The sequence below is a fragment of the Vicugna pacos genome, chromosome 35 (genome assembly GCF_048564905.1).
Source record: "Vicugna pacos chromosome 35, VicPac4, whole genome shotgun sequence".
Taxonomy (NCBI): Eukaryota; Metazoa; Chordata; class Mammalia; order Artiodactyla; family Camelidae; genus Vicugna; species Vicugna pacos.
Genome location: NC_133021.1, coordinates 26,407,551 through 26,429,501, shown reverse-complemented (window position 1 = coordinate 26,429,501; position 21,951 = coordinate 26,407,551). Strand labels below are relative to the sequence as shown.

Genomic DNA, 21,951 nt, shown 5'->3' with positions numbered 1-21,951 from the left:
CAATCAGTTATATTTTAAATTACCTGCCATTTAAGCATTGTCTCGGAGGCCCAGCAAAGCAGTACGTTTTGATTTCAAAGCTAACTGGTTTTCCTCTAGAAATCGTTAAGTCTGTGAATGTTCTTTGACAAAACTGAGCTAAGACATCACGTTGGTTTGAACAGAACTAGAGAACTTTGGACTGAAGACTACCTGCTATAATAATCTAACCAATTTACTCCTATATTGAGATTTGAAATTTCGACTTGTGTAGTTTTTTTCTCAGATTTGTTTCTAATTTTTAGCTACCTAAGCCAGAATGAACTCCCCACCTTGTAACCATAACCCAAACCATAACCCAAAGATGAGCAAATAATTTCTGCTCCAAGTTACAGAGTCTTCAACAATATTTTTACAGCACAAAATCCATATGGTGTGTGTCTGTGTCTACAGGCACGTGCACGCTATCCCCCAAAACAAGACAAAAACAGAAAAGAAAGGAACGTACAGCACGGGCGTGTATGTGGTTTCCTGACAACAACTATATAATTTGGGGCAGTTCTTTGATAAGATGAAAGCAGTAAGGAACGTAAGGACAGCAGGTAGACAGGGACGCTGCTCCATTTAGGTGAACCGTATCGCTGAGACTAGCTTTTGCACACACATTATGACTGAAAAGTCAGCTCACAGCAAATCCCAATTTTCCTCAGTGACTACTACTGCAGATATTGTGTAAATCAATCTTACACACCGTCACTCAAGTACAATGAAAGAAAATCTCATTACGCCATTAAAGAGACTATCTATAAATACGAATTATATCAATATAGGTGATGTATTCTTAAAGACTTAAAGCTGGGCAATGATCTGGTTTATTCTCCTACTAATCAATTCAAACACTGACTCTTAGGGAATACCATCAATCCACAATGTAATTTTACATTAGACTTCTAAGCGACAAGCCACACCCAATGTCATACCTAGACATGGCTGAGGATTGCCTGCATTTGTGAACGAGTAAATATAATTTTTTAACCAATGGACATTTACGAAACTGACTCATTGCACCCCTGACATGAACTGGAGGTCGGGAAATGTGGGAAAATGAGTGTTCAGGATTGTCCGGCTCTCCCAGAGCCCAAGCTCTAAGTTCAAGGTGAGTGGCTGGGGCCGGAGAAACAGGCAGGTACGAAGAGCCACAGTCAGGCAGGGAGGTGAGCAGAGGGTCACTGTGACCTAAGGCACAATTACAAGGACACAAGACAGGCTGTAGGAAAGAGCTTGACAAACAGACCCGCAAACAGCAAGTTCGGTACACATGTGTCAGGATGTGATGTAAGACAAAGCTCAAGAACCAGAATGAAAAATGCAGCCTGAGCAGATGAGGGCTCTTTTGTGAGCGAGAGAGGAGGTCAGACAACAAGAAACGGGACATCTGGCCACAGGAGAAGCAGCGCACAACACCGCGCCTGGGCAACAGGACCGACCAAACAAAATGCAGAAACTCGATACATCACCCAGCTGTTTCAGCCCCTGGACATTTTAAGTGGTTCCCGCAAAGTCAGGACCTAACACCCCCATGACCTACTAGCCTGGGGCTCGGGGCCACAGGAGGTGGGGCACCTGGATGAAACAGGAAGCCGGGGGAGAACAGGGAAATCCGTGACTACGGAGATAACAGCATGACTTTACTGTTTTACACGTAAGACAGAACCGTACATATGTAAGTACACTCAGTCTGCTATCCAAGTTGGATATCGCTGTTGAGCCATGGAAACAAAAACTGCCATTTCCACTTTTATTGCCAATGTTTAACAATACGCAATAATGAATAATAAAGAACAAAACAAGAATGCCTACTCTCTCCTTTACGTGATGAATTCATAAAGCCACTTAGAATTTACAAAGCTCTTCCAGAGTCAACCAACTTGACACACGTGCTGCAGCCATTCATATCCTTCCTGATGGTCCAACCTTCTCTTTTTCCCCAGTCAACTCAGCTTCACAGGAAATACATTTTTAAAGTTTTTATTGTTTGCTACTTTGTCAGATGGTTCTCCTTCAGACACATATGGAACACTTTGATTTAACTTTGGCAAATCAATGAAAGACACATGTGCGTCTTGGGACAAGTGCTATTCATTAGTCTTTGAGCCCTTCCCCAATTTCACACTCAGAAAAGGAAACTTACAACGTTTCTTTTATTCCAAGTCTACTGATACTAGAGAGAGGAGTTTTTTTAAGGACTTCAATCAGAATCCTGAACCTTTGTGTTGGGGGAACAACAGAACTAACCACAAGTTTCTAACAGTTTACACCGTGTGCTTGCTTTCTAGGATAGACGTACTACTAGCGACTAAATAGAATCATGTCATATTCTGCTAATTGGATTTTACATTACAAAGGAATCATTCATTTTCCTATAGATTAGTTTCATCACAGAGATTTGGTATTTCAACCATCAACTCTTTAAATCTTCCTAAACGTAAATGAAGATATTAATTCATCCCTTTTTTTTTGACCATTGCTAGCCAACGTCTCAAATTCGGATCAGAAATAACACTCAAAAACAGCAGGGAAATAACACAACTGGGAGTCTCTTCTTGAATGTATTTTTCTTTACCGAAGTCAGGCTAGGAAGGAGTTAGTTTTTTTTTTTTTCCAGGGGATTGGGGTTGCCAATCAGTAATCAAAAAACTGAATTCGTGGCTAAAATAGAAATACCGGAGTTTATTTTCAATGAAGGCAAAGAGTTTAAAATCAGGAGCATGTTTTCTTACAGGTTCTTCTGGTTATCTAACTTTAAGTAAAGCGCTCATCACTAAAAACCTGTAACATGAACTTGGGGCAGGATGCCGTCTCTAAATCACAAAATATAAGTCCTCAGTGGGAAAGAGAATCAACAGAATAATGAATGTGAATACTGGGCCAAGGACTGTGACTTTATGGACACTGCTCATATTAAAAAGGACTTTGAAACACTGCTGGGTGGATTCATATCCATCACTTTCAAAACACATGAATAGTTTATTATGGTGCCTGTGGTTAATATTTCTGTTCCCAGTGTCATGGCAAATTCAGCTTTTAATGATGGCTATTGTTCTGAGGAACTTAAGGCAGACCTTAGGGGTCTTCACTGAGGCTGGGAAAGCAATGACTGCTCCTGCCTTGGCCTCCTTCCATGCACCATCTACTGATTGAGCACCCCGACCCTGTGCTGGGACTGGAAGGAAAGCCACATAGCACGTGCAACTCCCTGTCTCTGTGGACTTCATGATCAAAGAAACCAGAATACCCTGAGACAGAAACCACAAAAGGTATGAATTCCAGAGTTCTGATAGGCACTTCTACTCTCCTGAGTCTCTACCGAGGACAGATGTCCCCCTAAACAAAAACACGGAGAGAGAAGTATTCATATCAGAATGGAAGTGCTGACGTAGGAATAATTGACTGACTTTTCGATTATGAAAGGTCATTAGCTGACTCAGGCTTTGTAATAAACAGGTCACAATGCTACATTCTGGTGATACACCCTACATGACTGCTTTTCAAAAAAATTACAATGAGGGTTATTATAACACTGTTACTTGCAAGTCTAACTTTAGACACTAATAAAGATGAATGCCAGGTTTTAGTGTTTTAACACATGCAGCAAAGCTGTTTCTTTATATTTCAGATCAAATTTGATTTGAATATATTTATATATTCAACAGTATCTACTGAGTGTCTAATACAGGTACTGTTTTAGGTGCTAATTTTCTGCCTACAATACCTTTTCTCCCATTTCACTGCTTGGCTAATTCTAACTCCATATTTTATTTACTCCATCATCATGCCTTCCTGAGCACAATGGGTTTATGCATCTGGCTCACCCGCCAGAACGTGAGTTCTCTGAAGACAATAACTGTATCTTTTATTTTTGTGTTTCCAGCATCTCACACATATGGGAGATACTAGATAAATATTTGGTGAAAGAACTGACAGAGTTATGGGTGTTTACCAGGGCTACTGGCTACCTGATTGGCGCACTGCCCTCTTGGCATGCCTACAGACAATATACTGAGAGTTCCAGAATGTACTGAAGCATCTCTTGCAACTTCTTTTGAGGACATATTACATGGGATGGGAGGCTATAAGCACAGCCTGGAATTCAGAAACTTGTTTCTCCATCAGTTCGGACGGGACTAGGTCATCCCAGTAAGATTCTTTCACAGCAAAATGGAAAAGCTCACAAGGTTGGAGCACTGGAAATGTCTGTTTTGAAAAGCGCACCTGCTTTTCCTTCCCCATCACACTCCCATCCCCTGTATACTCTGGAGGAAAACAGACACACAAAAAATACCTGAAGCAAAACTGAACACAAGTTCAAACGGAGAAAGGTAAACACTGGGTGAGACGGCAAACATAAAAATACCAGCAACACAAAACATTATGAATTAATGAAACTCGAAGAAATACAAAGCAGTACCAGGAGGCAAATACATGTTGCGGGCAAATGACCTAAAGATAAACACGAAGATCAAAGAAAAGCTCTCAGTGAAATAAGCAGAAACCATCAGGCTTATTTCCACTTGAGGAACTGTGTGTCAAAGGAAAATACCTTAACCTCATCATCTAATACCAAAAGACTACAAAGATAATTTCAAATAACACTACTCAAGGATCAAAACAAAAATAGATGACGTTTAAATGAAAGCCTCATTGATTGAATCAAAGTAACACAGTAGAGATGGGAAATGCAAACCCTTTGGTAACATAATACCTCGGAAAGTAGACTGAAAAGTACAGAAAGCCCAACATAATCACATGAGAAAATGAAAACATTAAGCCATCAAAGCAAGAAGGGAAAATATCATGCGAAAATGCGTAACTAAAATAATGATAAAAACGTAAAGGAGCTGCCCCCGCCTCCCCAGCTCCCCGGGTGTGGGGGGGCATCGGCGCCCGGGGCTGGTTGTCCAGACACCGAGACAGGCATGGAGAAGGGCGCGGACGCCCGGCTCAGAGCCGGGGAAGGGCTAGGATGTTGGCAACTGGTCTTGAGCAAGGAGGCCCCACCCGCTCCTGGGTTCCCCGGGCCAGTTTGTTTTCCTTTGCAAGTAAATGAGACCAGGCCCCTTCCCTCTGCCCACGCACCTCCCCGAGGGCTTGAAGGCTGGTCGCATCCTGGTCCCATCCCACTCCTTTCTGCGGCCTCCCTCCACCAGAGGCCCGCCTGCCGCCATGCGGCCCCTGCGCCCGCGCCGGCCGTGGCCCCGCAGTCCTCCCACCCGCTTCTTCGCAACCGCCGCCCGGCAGCGCTCTGGCTCCAGTAACGACTGTGAACTGTTGGGGGTGCATCCTGGTGCCAGGACTGGAGAAGTTAAACGAGCTTTCTTCTCCAAGTCCAAAGAGAATGGGTCCCGGAAAAGGGCGTGGAAAAGGACATGATGGCAGTGCTGCCCCACCCCGGCTGCGCCCTGCCCGGGATCCCGCGAACCCAGCCCCGCACGGCCGCTTGGTGGAGCTGAGTGAAGCATACCAAGTGCTCAGCCAGGAGCAGAGCCGGCGCAGCTATGACCGCCAGCTCCGCTGGGCAACTTCCCCGAAGTCTCTAGGAACCACAGCCCATCCCAGTCTGCTCATCAAACACGCAGCTCCTGGACACCCCCCCCCCCCCCCCCCAGTGCACAATACTGGGCCCAGTTTCATGGTGTGAGGCCTCAGGGACCAGAGCCAAGGCAGCAGCCCCACAAACATGGGGTACTGCCTCATGATCACGCTGGCAGGCAGGGTCCTGCACTATGTTGCCTTCGGGAAGCTGGAGCAGATGCACCGTGGCTTCATGGATGAAAAGGATCGGATCATCACAGCCATCTACAGCGATGCTCGGGCCACGGCAAGGGCCAGGGCCAACAGAGCCAGGCTCCAGCAGGAGCAGCAGCAGAGACAGCAGCTACAACCACCACCAGGGCCTCCTCAAGGCCCCAGGATCGTGCCCCCTGGCCCTAGACCCTGAGCCGCTCACCTGGATGGGGCTGCGGCATGCTCCCTGCTTGCTTTCCTCCTGGGACACCCCACTCCCCAAAACGCATGGAATAAGGTGATTCTTAGCACTTAAAAAAGAAAAAAAAAAGTAAAGGAGAAGGCTTCTATGTAATGCTTATGGAAACCAAATGTGAGCGATGCAAACATTATACTTCTGCCTCAAGGAAATGAGCTGATTGTTTAACCCTTTGTCCTAACAACCAGAATTTCCTGTAACTCAGCAAAAGGACCCTGAAACCAAGACTCTCATAACTGCCCAACCACTTAATTCACAAGTAAAACAGATCACCTTCAGGCCATAAACACTTCCTCATATAAGAAGAGAAAGAAAAAAGAAAAAGAGTTTATTTAAATGTATGGCACTTAGGTAATGTAAAACATCTTAGAAAAGCTACTTGTTCTACATCCTTCTTGTTACAGATGTGGAATCTGAGCCTAATAAGGTTAGGTGGCCTCCCCAGAACCCAGACCAACAAGTGGGAGAGCCAGGATGAAGCCCCCTGCTCCCTGCACAGCATTCTGTCCACTGCTGCCCCGCCACACACACCACCTGCACGGCAGGAAGACAGCCTGATGTTAAAGGACGTCTTTCTGGGACATAACACATTTTATCAAATGAAATTCTAATCTAAATTTAAAGAAATCAGCAAAATCTGGAAGAAAAAAATGGCATTTCTAAATACTTATATGAACATTCTCTTTTTTCTTCATCTTACTACTAACGAGTATTGTTCCAAAATCCTCTTCAATTTCTAGAATAGTATTTAAACAAACACATATGATTAACTAAGGACACTAAAGGTTTTCATCAAACAGCTGTCATCACCATAAAAGTTTCCTCCCTCTACGGAGTCACTCAGCACCTCCTTCCCAGGGCCCAGCATGGTGCACATTTCAAAGGGGACCCCAAATTTCAAAGCAACCAAGATGTCATGGATACTACTTCTTTGCCATCCCATCAGAAAAGAAAATACTCTGGGAATGTTTCCATTTTAGGGTTTTTTTTTAAAGCTCTGCTTTAATGTCACTGAAACATATCAAAACATCATCCAAACAAAAATGGAAGAATTTTCTTGAAAGCTTTCTGCAACAGAATTTTATTTAAAAAAAAGTTAAACTTACATACATTTATATATGCAATTCTAGTTTTTAAGATATTAATTTTTTGCACACCTAAAACTAATACAATGTTATATGTCAGTTATATCTCAATTTGTTTTTTAAAAAAAGTGGAATGGAATGGGGGGGGAATATTAATCTGACCATTTCATTCATTCACCAAATATTTGCTGAGTGCTTATTCTAAGAGCTGCTGGAGAGAGAGTAGTAAACAAAACAGCCAATATCCCAGCCCTTGTGGGGTTTCTGTCCCCGTGGAGCAGAGATGGACAAGCACATAAACAGATAAATGTATATCTCGGTGGGTGTCAAGTGCTATGAAGGAAAAAAGCAAAGAGCAAAGGACCAGACAGGACAGAAAGGGATGCTGTTTTATCTCTGGTCGTTAGAGAGGGTCTCTCTGATAAATTGACATCTGAGCAGAAACATGAAGAAAAATGGGCCAGGCAAGCAAATATCTGGGGTGCGATGGGGGGGGTAAGAGCTTTCTTGGCAGGTGTGAGTAAAGCAGGGAGCCCTGGGTGGCCGAGCTGCCAAGGGCATGGAGAACGGCAGGAAGTGAGCTCAGAGTGGCAGCTGGGCCCATAGCAGATGAAGGTCCTGTAGGCGACGGTGAAGATCTGGGTGACTTTCAGAATGAAATGGTGGCAGAACAACGTAATCTGACTTGTGCTTCACAAGCTCCTCTGGCTGCCAGGTGGAGAACAGACCAGGGAAGAGGGTTGGTAACTCGGGGTGATGAGACCGGAAGCAGAAAACTAGCCTGGAAGCTTCTGTGATGACCCAGGGAGAGAGGGCAGCAGCTGAATTAAGCAGCCAGGCAGAGGTGGGCACAGCGGTCAGATTTGGGATGTATTTTTCCCAGGAGAGCTGGCAAGGTGTGCTAACGGTTTGGCTGAGGATGTGAGTAAAAGACAAGCATGGAGGGTGATCCCAAAGGGTTTGGATTGAGTATCTGGAAAGTTGCAGCTGGGAAGCCCAGAAAGCAGCAGCATTTTATGGGGACAGTGCGGAGTGGGGAGGGGGGTGGTTTGGGACATATTAGGTTTGCTATGTCACTAATCGTTTGAAGGCAGACATAAGGTGCCAATCAGCAGAATAAATGAATTTAGGAGCATGTCCCCAGGCATCCTAAAATCTTTTTGAATTAACACAGATACCCCGCGGGCATGCCATCACTTGTGCTAATGTTATAAAACTTACTGGTACATCTTTACTCTTGCTTCACACCTCAGTATCTGTTTTCCAAAATTGGAAATGTCACCAAACACAGAGCATCTTGGCCTTGTAACAGGTGACCGAGAAGGACGGGTTATAAATGTCTCCAGAGTCAGTTCCTCTTAAAAGGCATTTTTTAAGTTACTGAGACAACTGCTTCCTGCCAATTTCCCCCCTGCCATCTTTCACAGAGTCTGAAATTCCTCCGTTTAAAAGAAAAGTAATTATTCCCTCTTAACCATGTGTTACTCAAATTCTAGTGCAAATGCAAGAATATTTATGCATACCTTCTTTTAATGGAGATATTTTCTTATTCAATTTGGCGTAATAATTAGAACTAATTAGAAAAAAGGAGTAGTGGCTTGAGAAGAGAAAGAGGAGATAAACCAATGGCAGTGGGTTTTTATAACGCAGCCTCGGAGGAGAGAATGGAATGGGAGACACGTGAACCTGGCGTAGAGGGAGCTGAGAAATTTGCGGGTATCTTTCTCTGCATAGACCCATCCAAGACCTTCTCAGGGACACAGATGATGACTTCCATGTTATCTCCAGCACAGCCTCCTCCCCTGAACTCTGACTGCCGGCACCATGCCTCCATTTGAAAGTCTCACTGACGCACCACTTCACTGCTCTGTTCTTTCTATGAGAAACATTATTTTCCCAGAGCCCCTTTGGCCAAGTTAACTTCCATTTAGCATTCACATCTCAGTTGAAATCTTCCCTCTCTGGGGAAGGCTTCCCTGACATCAAGGCCAGATGGAATCCCACCTTGTACCCCCATGCCCTCCCCTCAAAGCACTTACTCTGTTCATAATTATATATTACTTGGGTAAGTATCTGCTTAATGTCAGCGTCCCCCACCAGACCCCAAGCCCCTCAGAGCAGATGTATATCTCTCTTGCTCACTGCTATAGGCATGGCCAGATCCATGCTCTTGGCTGGTGTACAAAAGTCACTGGATAAATGTTTGGTGAATAAAGGAGTGAATGCTGTGAATGAAAAGGGTCCCTGACAAAACAAAGACTCTAAGGTGCATTGCACTGGGGAGAGACACCAGCTCCAGGAGGCTGAGTTCCATAAAGTTAAATAAGGTTGATCGAAATCTGTTCTTACATTTACTTCGGGTTTTACTTATTTCATCAGGCATCAACATTGTTCTGTATCTCCAGACCCACAGAGGTCACTGAAGGGAGAAGTCAATAGCCCCAAGTCCAAAAAAAAAAAAAAGTTACTGAATCATTTGTTAGAGAACCAGACACAGAAAGGGGAGCTCTCTCAGGTCAATCTTATCTACAAGAAAGCAACACTAGTTTATAAACATTTCATTAGAATCATAGAGAAAGGAGATTCTTAAAAATTGTCTACCAAAGATGGAATCTTAAAAAAAAAGAAAGAAAGAAAGAAGAGTCAAAGTCATAGAAACAGAGTAGGAAACTAGTTGCCAGAGGTCGAAGGGTGGGGCAAATATGGAGAGATGGGTAAAAGGGCACAAATTTTCAGCTCTATAGTGAATAAAGTTTGAGGATCTAATGGAAAACATGGTGACTATAATTGATAACACTGTACTGTATAAATGAAATTTGCTGACAGAGTGTTCTTGCCCACCCTCCCAAAAAAAATGGGAGGTGATGGATATGTAAATTAACTAGATGGAAGGAATACTTTCGTGATGTATACATATTCCAAATCACCATGATGTACACTTTACATAGCTTACAATTTTATATGCCAATTATATCTCAAGAAATCTGAAATTTAAGGGGGACAAAAAAACCTTTCCACCAAGCTAAGGCCAATCTGAATATATCATTTAAGATGTATTGACTATAACTGATTTTATTTTCATAGGTGTTTTCCTATAATGAATGCAAAAATCAATTACCCAATTATAAGAGATTTCCTAGTTTCATCAGGTCCTCAGTCACATGACCTTTTCCCCCCAAGATGTTAAATTGCTCAACTTCAAAATCTCCTGCATTAGGGATTTCTGCCTTTGGCTGAAAAGGAAATTCGGTAATCCTTTTGTTCTCATATGCTCAGTCCTCTTCCCCTCCCCATGGCAGCAGGAGGAGTTTAATATCCAAAACAATTTCAACTACCAATTTCTAGACCAAATCCACCAGCTTGGATGCAGAAAACAGGAGGAAGAAAAGGATGGTTACATAAAATACAGAGAAGATTATTAACAATCAATAGTATTTTCCATTAAAAAAAAATCTCATATCGTAAGTATTTCTTTTTGGCAAGATCTAACTCTGTCTGCAAATGTATATCAATATTTAAACACACAAATTCAAAGCAACCTCTTAACCACTCAAATATAAGTGTAAGATTGATTTTCCTTAATGGAAATCAGATACAAACTCCACAGAACTCAAGTTTCCACTCTGGCTTGTGTATCTATCATATACAACGCCTGTGAAACAGACTCACATAGCAGATCCCAAGACCTTGTTGCCATTAAAGATCTATGTGTCGTGAAAACAGTGAAGACAGGAAAAGCAGGCATGCAGATATGCAAATTAGTGGTTTTAAAAAAAAAGACTCAATTTTCTAAACATAATTTAAAATGTTCATATACACCTAGGCCAGATGTTTGTGCAAAAGAATTTATTAAAGACACACTTGTGACACACTAAAAAAAAAAAGAATTAATTTTCTTTGAGAGTGGTTATTGTGAGATACCTCCATCATCAGACGGTCTTGTTAGCTCACTGCAGCAGGAAAAGCTACGGTAAATCTCGGATATTTCTGATTTGTCATCTCCCAGACCTGTACCAAAAGTACTGCTCGAATGAGATCGAGATCGTTGTCTCCTGTAATGATTTGCCTTTTCTATATCGGAGGGAAAAATATTCATACTTGTGATTAAATGACTTGAAGAAAAAAAAAAAAGAAACAAAAAATTACTTAAAAATTTTAACAAGGAAGAAAAATAGCCCCTTATTAATTATAATCCAAAAGCTCAGCTAATATAAATTCTAATCGCCTATTCCCAAACTGCAGCATACACTGCATCAACGGTATAAATGACTTAATGATCATTTATACTCATTTTCTGCCTAGATTTTAAAGGGAGATGGGAAATTGACAAGAACTAAGAAAACACTGGCAAGCTAGTGAATTTCTAACAAAATATTTGGTTATAAGTAATTGTTTTCAAATATCACCAAGAATACAGCATTGGTTGCCTTTTCTTTATTTGCAGAAAATTAAATGACAATTTGGCTGATTATGTGGATCAAATTAACCATAAAAAGTATTAGAATCCCTACTTCGCCCTGGGCTTTCAACTGTATTGATGTCAACAATTAAATCTAGAGTAGAAATCAGGGGGCAGAATAAGACCTAAATGATGTATCTATTTATATTTTTAAAAATAATTGTAAAACTGTCAAAGCTTCAGTCTGCGAAATGTGGTCTGAAAGTCTGAAGGGTCAATCCATGCTGTCGCTACACCCAAATATCCAAACCATTTGGTTTTTGCTTTTAATTATAAACATCAACCAGTCTAAGTTAAAAGTCAAGACAACTTCCTATGTACACTACAAATTTTGCATTAAATAAAAACTCAGAGATAAACTTTAAGGATACTAGAAAGTCTATTTTATTTGAAAGCATTTATGATGCTATATAGAAAATCTCCTCATTGTTTTGCATATAATCCTTTAAATAAAAGAACTATACCTTTAAAAATGTTGTGTTTTTAATGAAACAAATCTCCTTTACGTCTTAGCAGTTAGTGCAACCCAAATAGCGGCATTTGAAAGGCCAGAAAACCTATAAAGTCACATTCAACTAATAAAAAGCAGATGTAAGTAAGCTCTAGACACCTTGTTAAATAAATCTAGAACAAACTAATCTAGGATATATTAAATTGCCCTTTTGCAAGTTTTGTTTTCATAAATGATTAATGATATATTAAACAGCACAGTAACTTTTCTCAGTTTTTCAAATCACCAACTTAAAAATTTGTATTACACAGATGGCACAGTGAACTTCCACAGATCACAGGAGCTTTACTTGGAGGACAAAACCACATAAATGGGGAGGAACGCAAGACATAAGCAGTACCAGAGAGCATATGTAGGCTTCTAGACTGAATATTGTCTTCCAGGGGGTCAATGTCGAAGATGGAGCCAGGATCTGTGCGCCAAACTTTGAGGTCTTTTACCAAAAGGAAGAAATCAACAAATCAAGAATGAATTAAAACAAACAAACAAAAAAAGGTTAGCACCATAGAGAGTCGAGTAAAAGTCTGGAAAGGGGTGTATATAAAAAGCAAGCATGTAACAGGCAAACCCACTGTGAGGCAGACCTCAGCAGAGAACGAAGAGGTATCCACACTCGTAGGATTTGCTAAGAAAACTTTGTGATCAAATTTAAGTTGCCTAGTTTATTCTTCACTGACCTTCTATGGGGAGCCTGGGACTCACCACCCAACTCGCGTGCACACCAGACAACTCCCTGCATGCCTGACTGATCACGCGTGCTCTCCACACACTGAAACGGGTCAAGTGCTTGATACAAACTCCTGATTAAGAACATGTGAGTAATTCATAAGAAGCCACTGCAAGGTTTTTGTCTAAGAAAACAAACCGAAACAAGAATCAAAAACTTCCCTCCCAACAACAGAAACAAATATCTGAAATGTAGGGAAGTGGCAGGCCTACTTTTCATTCTGAGCCCGTGAGCGCGGGCTCACCCACATAAAGTGCACTGATTATAGGAGTTCAGTGAAGCAGGGCACTGAGCAAGGGGCAGTGAGGGATGCAGAGATGAGTAAGGAGCAGCTTCCTGCTGTCAGTAGACCACAGATTAGCTCTCTGCTGTAGTCAGCAATCAGATTGTGCCAGCCAGTTTATTCTCTTCTTCTAGTTGGAGGCAGAATCTAAATCTAGTAACTTCTGGGTTTATCGGTCTCTCCAATGAATGGTTATCAGGTTCTGAAATGATCTGTAGGGTGTTGTGTCAACAATGGGAAAATCAAAACCTGGTTACAGACACGTGGCAGAAATGGAGCTCAAGTAAAGAGACTTAATTATTAAGCTGGAATTGGAGATTGGTTTGTCTGTCTTTAATTAATATTATGTAGCATTTACCACTTGCCAGGCACTATTCTCAGTTATAACATAAGTCACTTAAGCTTCCTAAGATAGTAGAGCAGGTACTAGTACTATCCCCATTTTATAGATGAGGAAACTGAGGCACAGGCATATTAAGTTAGCTTGGCCAAGGTTTCACCACCAATAAGCAGCAGAGCCTCCAACAAAAACAGAAGCAGCACAAATTGGCTCAGTCTGAATTACCCCAAAAAATCTCTTAACCTGTATTTCCATGCCTGGCTCAGAACTTTAAGTGTCTGCTGAATGTACTTCCATGTGGTTTCATAGCCAAGTCCACCATGGAGAATAGTTTCCTCCAATAAGAAGAAATAAACTGACTTCTGGATTGCCCAGTAAGTGAATAATTTAGAGATCTATCTTACATATTTTTTTTAAAAAAAAATAACCTCTATCTCAAAGGTAATGAGTATTGAATTCTGAGTTCAAAGTCTAGAAAATCTCACAGTTTTTAGCAAGGATCTCACTGTCACTCCTGGCCCCTGATCTAGGGTAGGACCCTGGGGTAAGCTGGGCAGACTTCAGCATTTCCTCTCTCCTGGGATGGATCGGACCCTCTGTGCTATCCCTTATAAGATGTTCATACAAAACAATGAAACTTTAATTCTGTGTTACTATCAACAAAAATATCACAACTCACCCATCTAACTTAATGTGATCCCTTTTAAGCGATCAACTTGGGGAGTCAGCAAAGCTATCCACTGCCTACAAACACGTTTGGAACGTCTCTTTGGAAATTACTTTCAGAGTTGCTTAATAATCACCCAGGTATCTCAGGGGCCTAACTTCAGTACCCTGTTTCACAAGAAGACAGTACCCTATCAAATGTACACTTTCCTCACCCAGCTCATCTCTAAATGGCCTTTCACTGGTTCCAAAAACTCTTACCTTTAAAGATGAAGTTAACCCAGCAGTTAAGAGTACTGAAATGGAATGTTGCATGCCTACCAGAAATGTTATTTGAGCTATAAAACTGACCTAGCCGCAAAAATTCAGAGGCTAATTGTCTTGAAAAAGACAACAGACAATTGGAAGTATGGGTTGTTGATACGTATCGGAAACTCAGTAGCTCTCCTTTCCAGCCCCACCTTAGGCTTTAGGATGAGCCTTGCTCTCCCCGTCACCATTCAACACCATGTCCCTAAGATTCTCCCTGGCTGACAAGAAGGAACAGCAGGATGAGAAGGTTCCTTCCTCTCTGATTTATGGGGCTTTCAGACAGTTCTCAATTCTCCCAGCTCAGAGATACTATTCATAAAATATACGCTATTCCTATTGTGGAATACCATCAGAATCTCTCCGGCACGACTGTTTGCAGTAGAAAGATTTAAAGGAGATTACTTCTGTGATGTCACTCGTGCAGACAATGTCTGTAGTTCAATTACTGATCAGTACACAAACTAAAGGAAAACAAAATAACTGTCCAACCTTCATTATCACCCATGTCTGATTCTTCGCATAACAAGTAGGAACACTCTCAGGACCAGAAAGTTATTAAAGACAGAGAACATCCAATAACAGAATGGATTTGCAATGATGCCTGGCAAAGGCATGAATCTCACCCAGGGTGAGGCAAACAGTGACACTTTGCCTGTGGTCCACTTTCAACGGGGCATCACATCACGCATTTGAGGAGGAGTCCAACGAACAAGGAAATTAACCCTAAAGCCAGTGCGCGCTCGATCTTCTCGCCTGCGCGGACCTGCCAAGAAGGCCCGTCCGCTTACCGACAATGATTCCGGGCCTCCTGTCCATCTCCACGATGTGAGGATGGACACCTTTGTAGGCGGCATCGCTGACGACCTGGGTGTTCTTCCGCACTCGCTCTGTCACTGGGTCATCCACAACAGGAGTGAAGCCCCTTCCCTTCGTCTTTTCAAAATCTTCATGATATTTCACCTGAAAAGGGGAAAAACAGAATTAGCTCACACTGAAGTCTCCCAATTGTTACACAGCCCACAAAATGTTGATAGAATGACACTTGTCAGTGTACCAGCTGCATCTAGATTATCTTCTACATAGATGAAGCTTTTCCAATTATTACAAAAATAACGTCTGAATCTTCAGTTTCTGAGCATCAGAAATCAAGTGCTGACATTTTAAATGTTTTTCATTGTTAGAGTTAGCAGATCTTTTAATATATAAACCTGTACACCGGTAAGACCTTTTAGAAGACATATTTTTTTAATAGTGTTTACTTCCTAAAATATACTAAGTTAGGTACAAATTACTTTCCTATCTCTTAAACTTTAACACAATAAAATGGTAAGATACTTCTACACAATTATTCAAGAAAACACTATCATTTAAAATTAGATTATGAGTTATGAATAATTATATACATAAATTTTGTATATAATTACAAAAACATATATATACTTCAAAGTAGACATTTTTCATGCTCCAAAATTGGATTAGGGTGATGGCTCTCCAAGTCTGTAAATTACACTAGAAACCATTGAATAGTGCACTCTAACAGTGAACTTTATGGTATAAAAAATATATCCCATGTATCCCAAACTGTTTTTTAAAAAATAGGTATTTTAAAAATCCTTTAAATATGTCAACACACCAAACTCGATCTTAAAATTAATTGAAAAGAAGGCCAAGCAAATGTCTTTCATAAAATGCATTTATAGTTAGTAGTCATGTTAGAAATAAAAACACACCCCAAAAAGTCACTGAGAAAAATTATTTTATTAGACTAAATATTCCCATTACATTTCAGTATGATTAGAAAGATCCCCCTGCAAAGGAAGGGTTCATATCCACATTTCCATGCTTCATTAGTTGTCCAGATTAACAGTGAACAGTGCCGTCAGTACACGCAGTGGTGCGGTGCCTTAGTATGTTTTAGTCATGGAAGGAGGATCTTGCTGGACCCTACCATTGAAATATGATTTTGTGCTTCTTTGACATGTCTGAGACCAGGTGAATCTAAAATCAGACTTGGTCTACCTTTCATCTGCTTCTGGTCCTGGGTATATTTTACCTGCAAAGTAAATAGTAGTACACACTTAACAATAAGACAGACATAATTTATTTTAAATTACATAACTTTTTTAAGCTTTCCAAATGAGTGAAACATATACAACATATTCTGAAATATTCCCCAGGTAACTTGTTCAGTGAATTACATTTCGTTCTAGGATAACAATCTAAAATTTTACTCTCAAAGGTCTCCTTTGAAGGCTGAGGCAAAAATGACCTAAATCTACCCACTGGAAACAAATGTGTGAGTGGCCAACATCCACCAACAGTGAGCCAGTGAAAGTGGTTATCATACTTCAACAGGAAAAATCCAAAACTCACTGGAACCTAAATTTATCTTCCTGTCTCTGTATTTCCCCATTTTCCGCCCCACCACTGTGGAAGGATGCATACCAAACATCCCTGTATTTCCTTTTATTTCTCCCATCGAATTGCATATGTACCATTCAGAACCGAAACCCTCATATTCCCTGTGAGAGAGCACACCATCACTAGGACACTGGTGAGCATGATGGGACTTTAATGAGTAACTGAATTCTATGTGAAACTAATTTAAAGATTTTTTTTTCCCTCTAAGTCGTACTTTGGAGCGATGATTCATTTCTTATTTTGTTTCACAGACAGGATTTAGCAACCCACATTCAGTGGGATACATCTGTAAGATGACAGTTGTTTAACTTATGCATCAAAGACTTAACCACTTTCAAAGACACCGGCTAAAATAACATGAATCGTTGTTTAAATGAACATAATACAGTTTAAAGCAAAACTTTGGATGTAAATGTTGGTCACATCTGGGAACACCAATTGAGGGTGCAGGCTCATGTAAAGTTAGCCAGCAGCAGCTTTTGGAAGTTGTCTGAAATAACATGTGGACTATTGCACATGTTACAAATGTTTCTTGGAAATCGATTTCATCTTCACAAGGAAAAAAAAAAAGTCTGCAAGTGAATAATAAGAGACACATCTTTTGCGACAGACCCAAGTGAATAGAACAACTTGCCGAACTAATATTTTCTTGATTCTTCTTTACTCTTTCCATTTCAGGAGTGACGCTCAGAGCCGTAGCTCTTCCCAGCTGACCTTTATAACATACCTATCATTTCGGAAAACAGAAAACAGAGCGCTGTGAATCAATTCAACTAAATAAGAGTCTCATAGTATTTATTTGAAAGAGCTAGCCAAGGAAAGGAAGCCATGAAAAAAAAACAACAGAGGATACCATCAGAGGTCTAGTCATATTTAAAATACCTGCCTCTTAAATCAATCTATTTTAATTCATCCCATGGCACTGAATCGCTGTGAATGAAATCACCATGAATGTGCTCAAATACATGGGCGTACCCTCAGTGAAGCTGTAACAAGCATTTCATCACAAGGGAGTATGACAAGCAATGTCGCCATGGATGTCACGTGAAGGTACTCCTAACCCGTACGGAGTGGAACGAAGCTATTACGGCTTCTTAGTAATAACTGCGGCAGAGCGGCCGGCAGGAGGCCTGAATAGTGAGCACAATCATCCCTAAGGCCGCGCACTTCCCACCTGCTCCATCCCTCCTTCTCAGCGACCATGTGCCTTTCGGAGAGTAAAGGGGTCACATCAACCGTGACTCTGAACACATCGGGGAAAGGTGAGGCTCTGCTCCCCCAAAATACAGTTGTTAGGGGAAGTGCCAAACCATAAACTGCCTTTCCTCTATAATCCGGTCAAATGACTTTAAAGGTCTGAAGAATAAAAGATTTCTTTGAACCTAATAGATTTCCAAATTTCCTCTTCCAAAGAAATCAATTTATATGTTAATGACTTCAGAAAAGGATTCTCTCGCTGAACTGCATCCCTGGGTTACAGAACAGCGGGGAGTCGGGGCAGACCAGGAGCTGCTGTCTGCGTGAAGATTCACAGCCCCTGAATCAGGGCCCCGAAAATGGTCCTGTCCCCTGTGACCTAGTCAGCCAGGCACACTGTCTAATTTCTCCCGAGACAGCATCCAAAAATAAGGTGACCACAGCTGGGAATGGGCGATGGACTGGACAGGCTACAGAACAAGACTACACATGTGCAGATACGTAGGAAAGGGAGTGGCAGAGCTTATTTATAAATAAGCCAAGATGCCAGGAGCTGCCACTGCGTCCCTTTGGGGAAGCACAGACACTATGAGCCTGAAGACCAAATAAATCCGCCTGCAGATGGAAATCATACCGGCAGTCACTGGGAACTGTGAGCAGGGTGGGCATGCCTGGCTGGACAACACCTAAGACCCTGAAACCTTTCAAATAAACTGGCAGTTAACTGAGAGCGGAGTGTCAGCTCAAGGTCACGAAAACTTTGTAAACACAATCGCTTCGCTGACATGTTGACGATATGTTCGCCAAACATAAGACAAAAGTTAACTAAGGTCACACATTGCTGAGGTTCTTCTGGTTTTCTTTAACCCTCTTCAGCTCTGGTGGATCGGAAATCGCAGTTGCCTGTTGAATGTCTCCTTTATATTTCACCTGTGGAGGGGACATGAGAATTTTAACCAACAGTGGAATGGTCTCCACCCAAACAGCACAGAGCGTGAGCCTCAAAATTCACTCCATCTTTTCACATGTCTTTGCCCACAGCAGATGTATGGCAACCTTTCAGTTCAGGTCCACACCTGGATTCTGATTCTCCTGACTCAGGAAGCATGAAGCGTTGGTTGTGCTTCTTAAAAATGATTTTCTAATAAAACCTTTGCTGTTCAATACCAAAACTAAGTGCAAATGCCACGACAAAATGTGATGGAAATAGAAGGGGAAAGCATTGCCATGGAATCATTCAGGGAGGACCACAGTGAATTAGCCATGGCAGCCTGGGAAGGCTGTTTACTCTCCTTCTGAGCCTGGAACCTCCACCTTCAAAGGGGGCTGAAGGCCCCTCACTCCTCCAGCAGTCAGGGACATAGTAAGGACAGACCCTGACTTTCTCCTCCACCTGGGAGAACTCACTCTTAAATTTTAAAATCTCTCAAAACTACCTGTTTCAGGAGAAGAAGGTTATTGTTTATATTGGGGAAAGTTCCATAAAAGGGTCAAGGGATGGGAAAAATAACCATTGGCAGACATGTTTAAAAGGGATTTCTGAATTCAGGGAGGCCTGGGTTCAAATCCCAGTTGTCACAAACCGTGGGTTCCCAGCATGTCCTCTGGCCCCTCAAGGCTCAGGTTCCCACACCCGCAGACGAGAGGACTAAGTCGTGTGACCTCACAGGTTCACATAAAGCACTTGCTACATATTAGAGGGACCCCATGATTGCTAACTATTATTGCTTTATTAGCAACAGATCATTGAATGCTTGCGTGATGTTTTCTGTCTTATTTATTTATAAGGTTCCGTGCCCTGACATTACATCTTAGGACCTGAGGCCAGCCAGGTTTTCTTCCACCTTATTCCAACAGACAATATTTTTTTCTTAAGCTTGACAATAGACCCGCTACACTATTCTCTAGGTCTTTTAAGTCTGGATGTAGTTTAAGCAATTTAACAACTAAACTACGAGGTCCATGAGGATAAGAAGTGGGTCTTCGCCATCTTTGTGTACCAGGGACCAGGATCACACCTGGCACACTGAGGTGCTTAAGGAAGATTTCCCGAATAAGCCAACGGGGCTGAATGATAGCAAGACAGTCTCAAATTTCCTGGACTCACACAAGAGGGCCAAGGTTCATGCCCTTCCATATGTGAAAAGGAACGTCCAAAACGCAGAGGGGCTAAAGCTTTTCAGAAAGCACCATAAAGAATAAAAAATAAGTAACGTTTGATCAAATAGGAGAAAGGGAAGGACTTGCCGCACTCAGCTGCTCCTGGTTCCTCCTCACTCTCTCTATCTCCGGGGTCATGCTCACTGGAGTGGCTCTGTAGCTTTGTTCTCTGTACTGGAGCTGGGAGACAAGGTGCAAGACAGTGTGGGTTTATGGGAGGGAAGTGTGGGCTCACACACTGGAACTGGTTGCAAGGAATGCCCACTGCGACAGAGCATTCGTTAGCTCAAGTCTTTGTTAGGATCTCACGGCAAAGTTTGCTTTGCTAACAGATCTTGTCATCACAGCGATCACAGATCTACGCTGCTTCTCGCACAAATGTTTTGAATTCCACCTTGGGTTGTTTTTCTTCAAACTGTATTATTGACCGGTGGCCTCTCCGAGTCTGATCTTATCAGCAACGATAAACGATCCCTTCTGTGAGTTTCTCTCTTCCTAGCACTACAGCAACATTACCAAAGGACCATTATATATTTAAAAATTAAAATTCTGCACTCTTTGCATTAGAAAGGAGGGTTACTCCAGTCCTATGCCTGCACCTCCGTGAGTGGCTGTCACTATATAAAGAAACCCTGAACCTCAAAGTCTCCTTCTCTGCAAAGTTCCCGCACTGGAAGCCCACTCTCTGACTGGCACGAAGGAGACCTACAGTGTAGAGATGCTCTTTCTTAGCTGAGGGGCTCAGACCCAACGTCTGTGCTCAGCTTTCCCGGCAGCTCCACAAGACTCCAGGAAATAAATGAGGACCCAACACAGACAGAATGGCATGTCCAGAAAATGAATTTCTGACACGTGAAAGTAAAGCTAGAGGTTAAAATCCCACTAAAAGGAACTCCACAGAAACAGCCTTCTTGATATTTTAAAGTTTAAATTTAGTGACAGGGAATTTTGGTTTTGCAAGCCATCCCAAGGCCTGCGGGGCCTACGGATACAACGGACGTGAGATGCACACGCTCTGCAGAGAATGTGCGAGTGAAGGGCAGGTTGATAAGCCTGGAAAATAAACGACAAAGGCTCGGGCCCTGCCGGCGTGACTTCTCTCTCTGCCGTGGTACGTAGTTTGAGAGTTTAGGCAGATTCTGTGTCGGATAATTATCTAAGGCAAGGTAGGCCCAGGGTAATCTCTATTGGTGGCAGGATACAAAGAAAGATTACTCCGGGGAGCGTTCAGAGGGGAAACGTTTGTCGAACAGCATTATTGAGGCAGAAAACTGCTGTAGCTGATTTCTGGTAGATCTAAATGTGGGGACAGAAATTTGATGTAAAGAGTCTTCCTGTCTTGCATTCAGCCATTCACAAACATGCTAAGCGCGCTGCAGGCAACATCACACTTAATATTCTAGTTCCTGTTTCACAGATGAGGAAACGGAGGCTTGGACAGGTCGGTGGCTTAGGAAGGTTATATGACAAATAGGGCCTAGAACTGGGCTCAAACCAACCGTCCATACAGTTGATACCATCTGGGCTGTGATTCACAGTCTTTGTTTTTAATTAAATTAACTCACTATTATTTTCAAATAGTTATTTTAAGGGAGTGTTATGTTTCTATGATAAATCAAAAACTAGTAAACCCTCTTTTAGAAAAAGTGATACATTAAAACAACTTAATCCCTAAGTCCAGGCCTGATCACCAGTGGACCGTTTATCACCCGTAGCTGAACCGCATGATAGGGACCTGGACGCTCCCAGAGACCTCGTCGCGGCCTGA

General features: G+C 42.0%; 1 protein-coding gene and 1 pseudogene across 3 annotated transcripts in view; one reads left to right on the top strand and one right to left on the bottom strand.

Moving 5' to 3' along the window:
- The window catches only part of NEBL (nebulette), a 310,669-nt gene that overhangs the window by 13,935 nt on the left and 274,783 nt on the right, over positions 1–21,951 (bottom strand). The window contains exons 19-25 of one of the 3 annotated variants that reach the window (XM_072955280.1): positions 20,271–20,363; positions 18,861–18,953; positions 17,461–17,553; positions 16,354–16,458; positions 15,194–15,365; positions 12,418–12,510; positions 11,029–11,178 (exon numbers count right to left, since the gene is read on the bottom strand). In XM_072955280.1, coding sequence (XP_072811381.1) covers positions 11,029–11,178; positions 12,418–12,510; positions 15,194–15,365; positions 16,354–16,458; positions 17,461–17,553; positions 18,861–18,953; positions 20,271–20,363 — 799 coding nt within the window. The remainder of the gene's footprint in view (positions 1–11,028; positions 11,179–12,417; positions 12,511–15,193; positions 15,366–16,353; positions 16,459–17,460; positions 17,554–18,860; positions 18,954–20,270; positions 20,364–21,951) is intronic. The other 2 variants (XM_072955282.1, XM_072955279.1) reach the window with 2 other exon arrangements.
- LOC140691559 (dnaJ homolog subfamily C member 4-like) lies at positions 5,203–7,146 on the top strand (annotated as a pseudogene).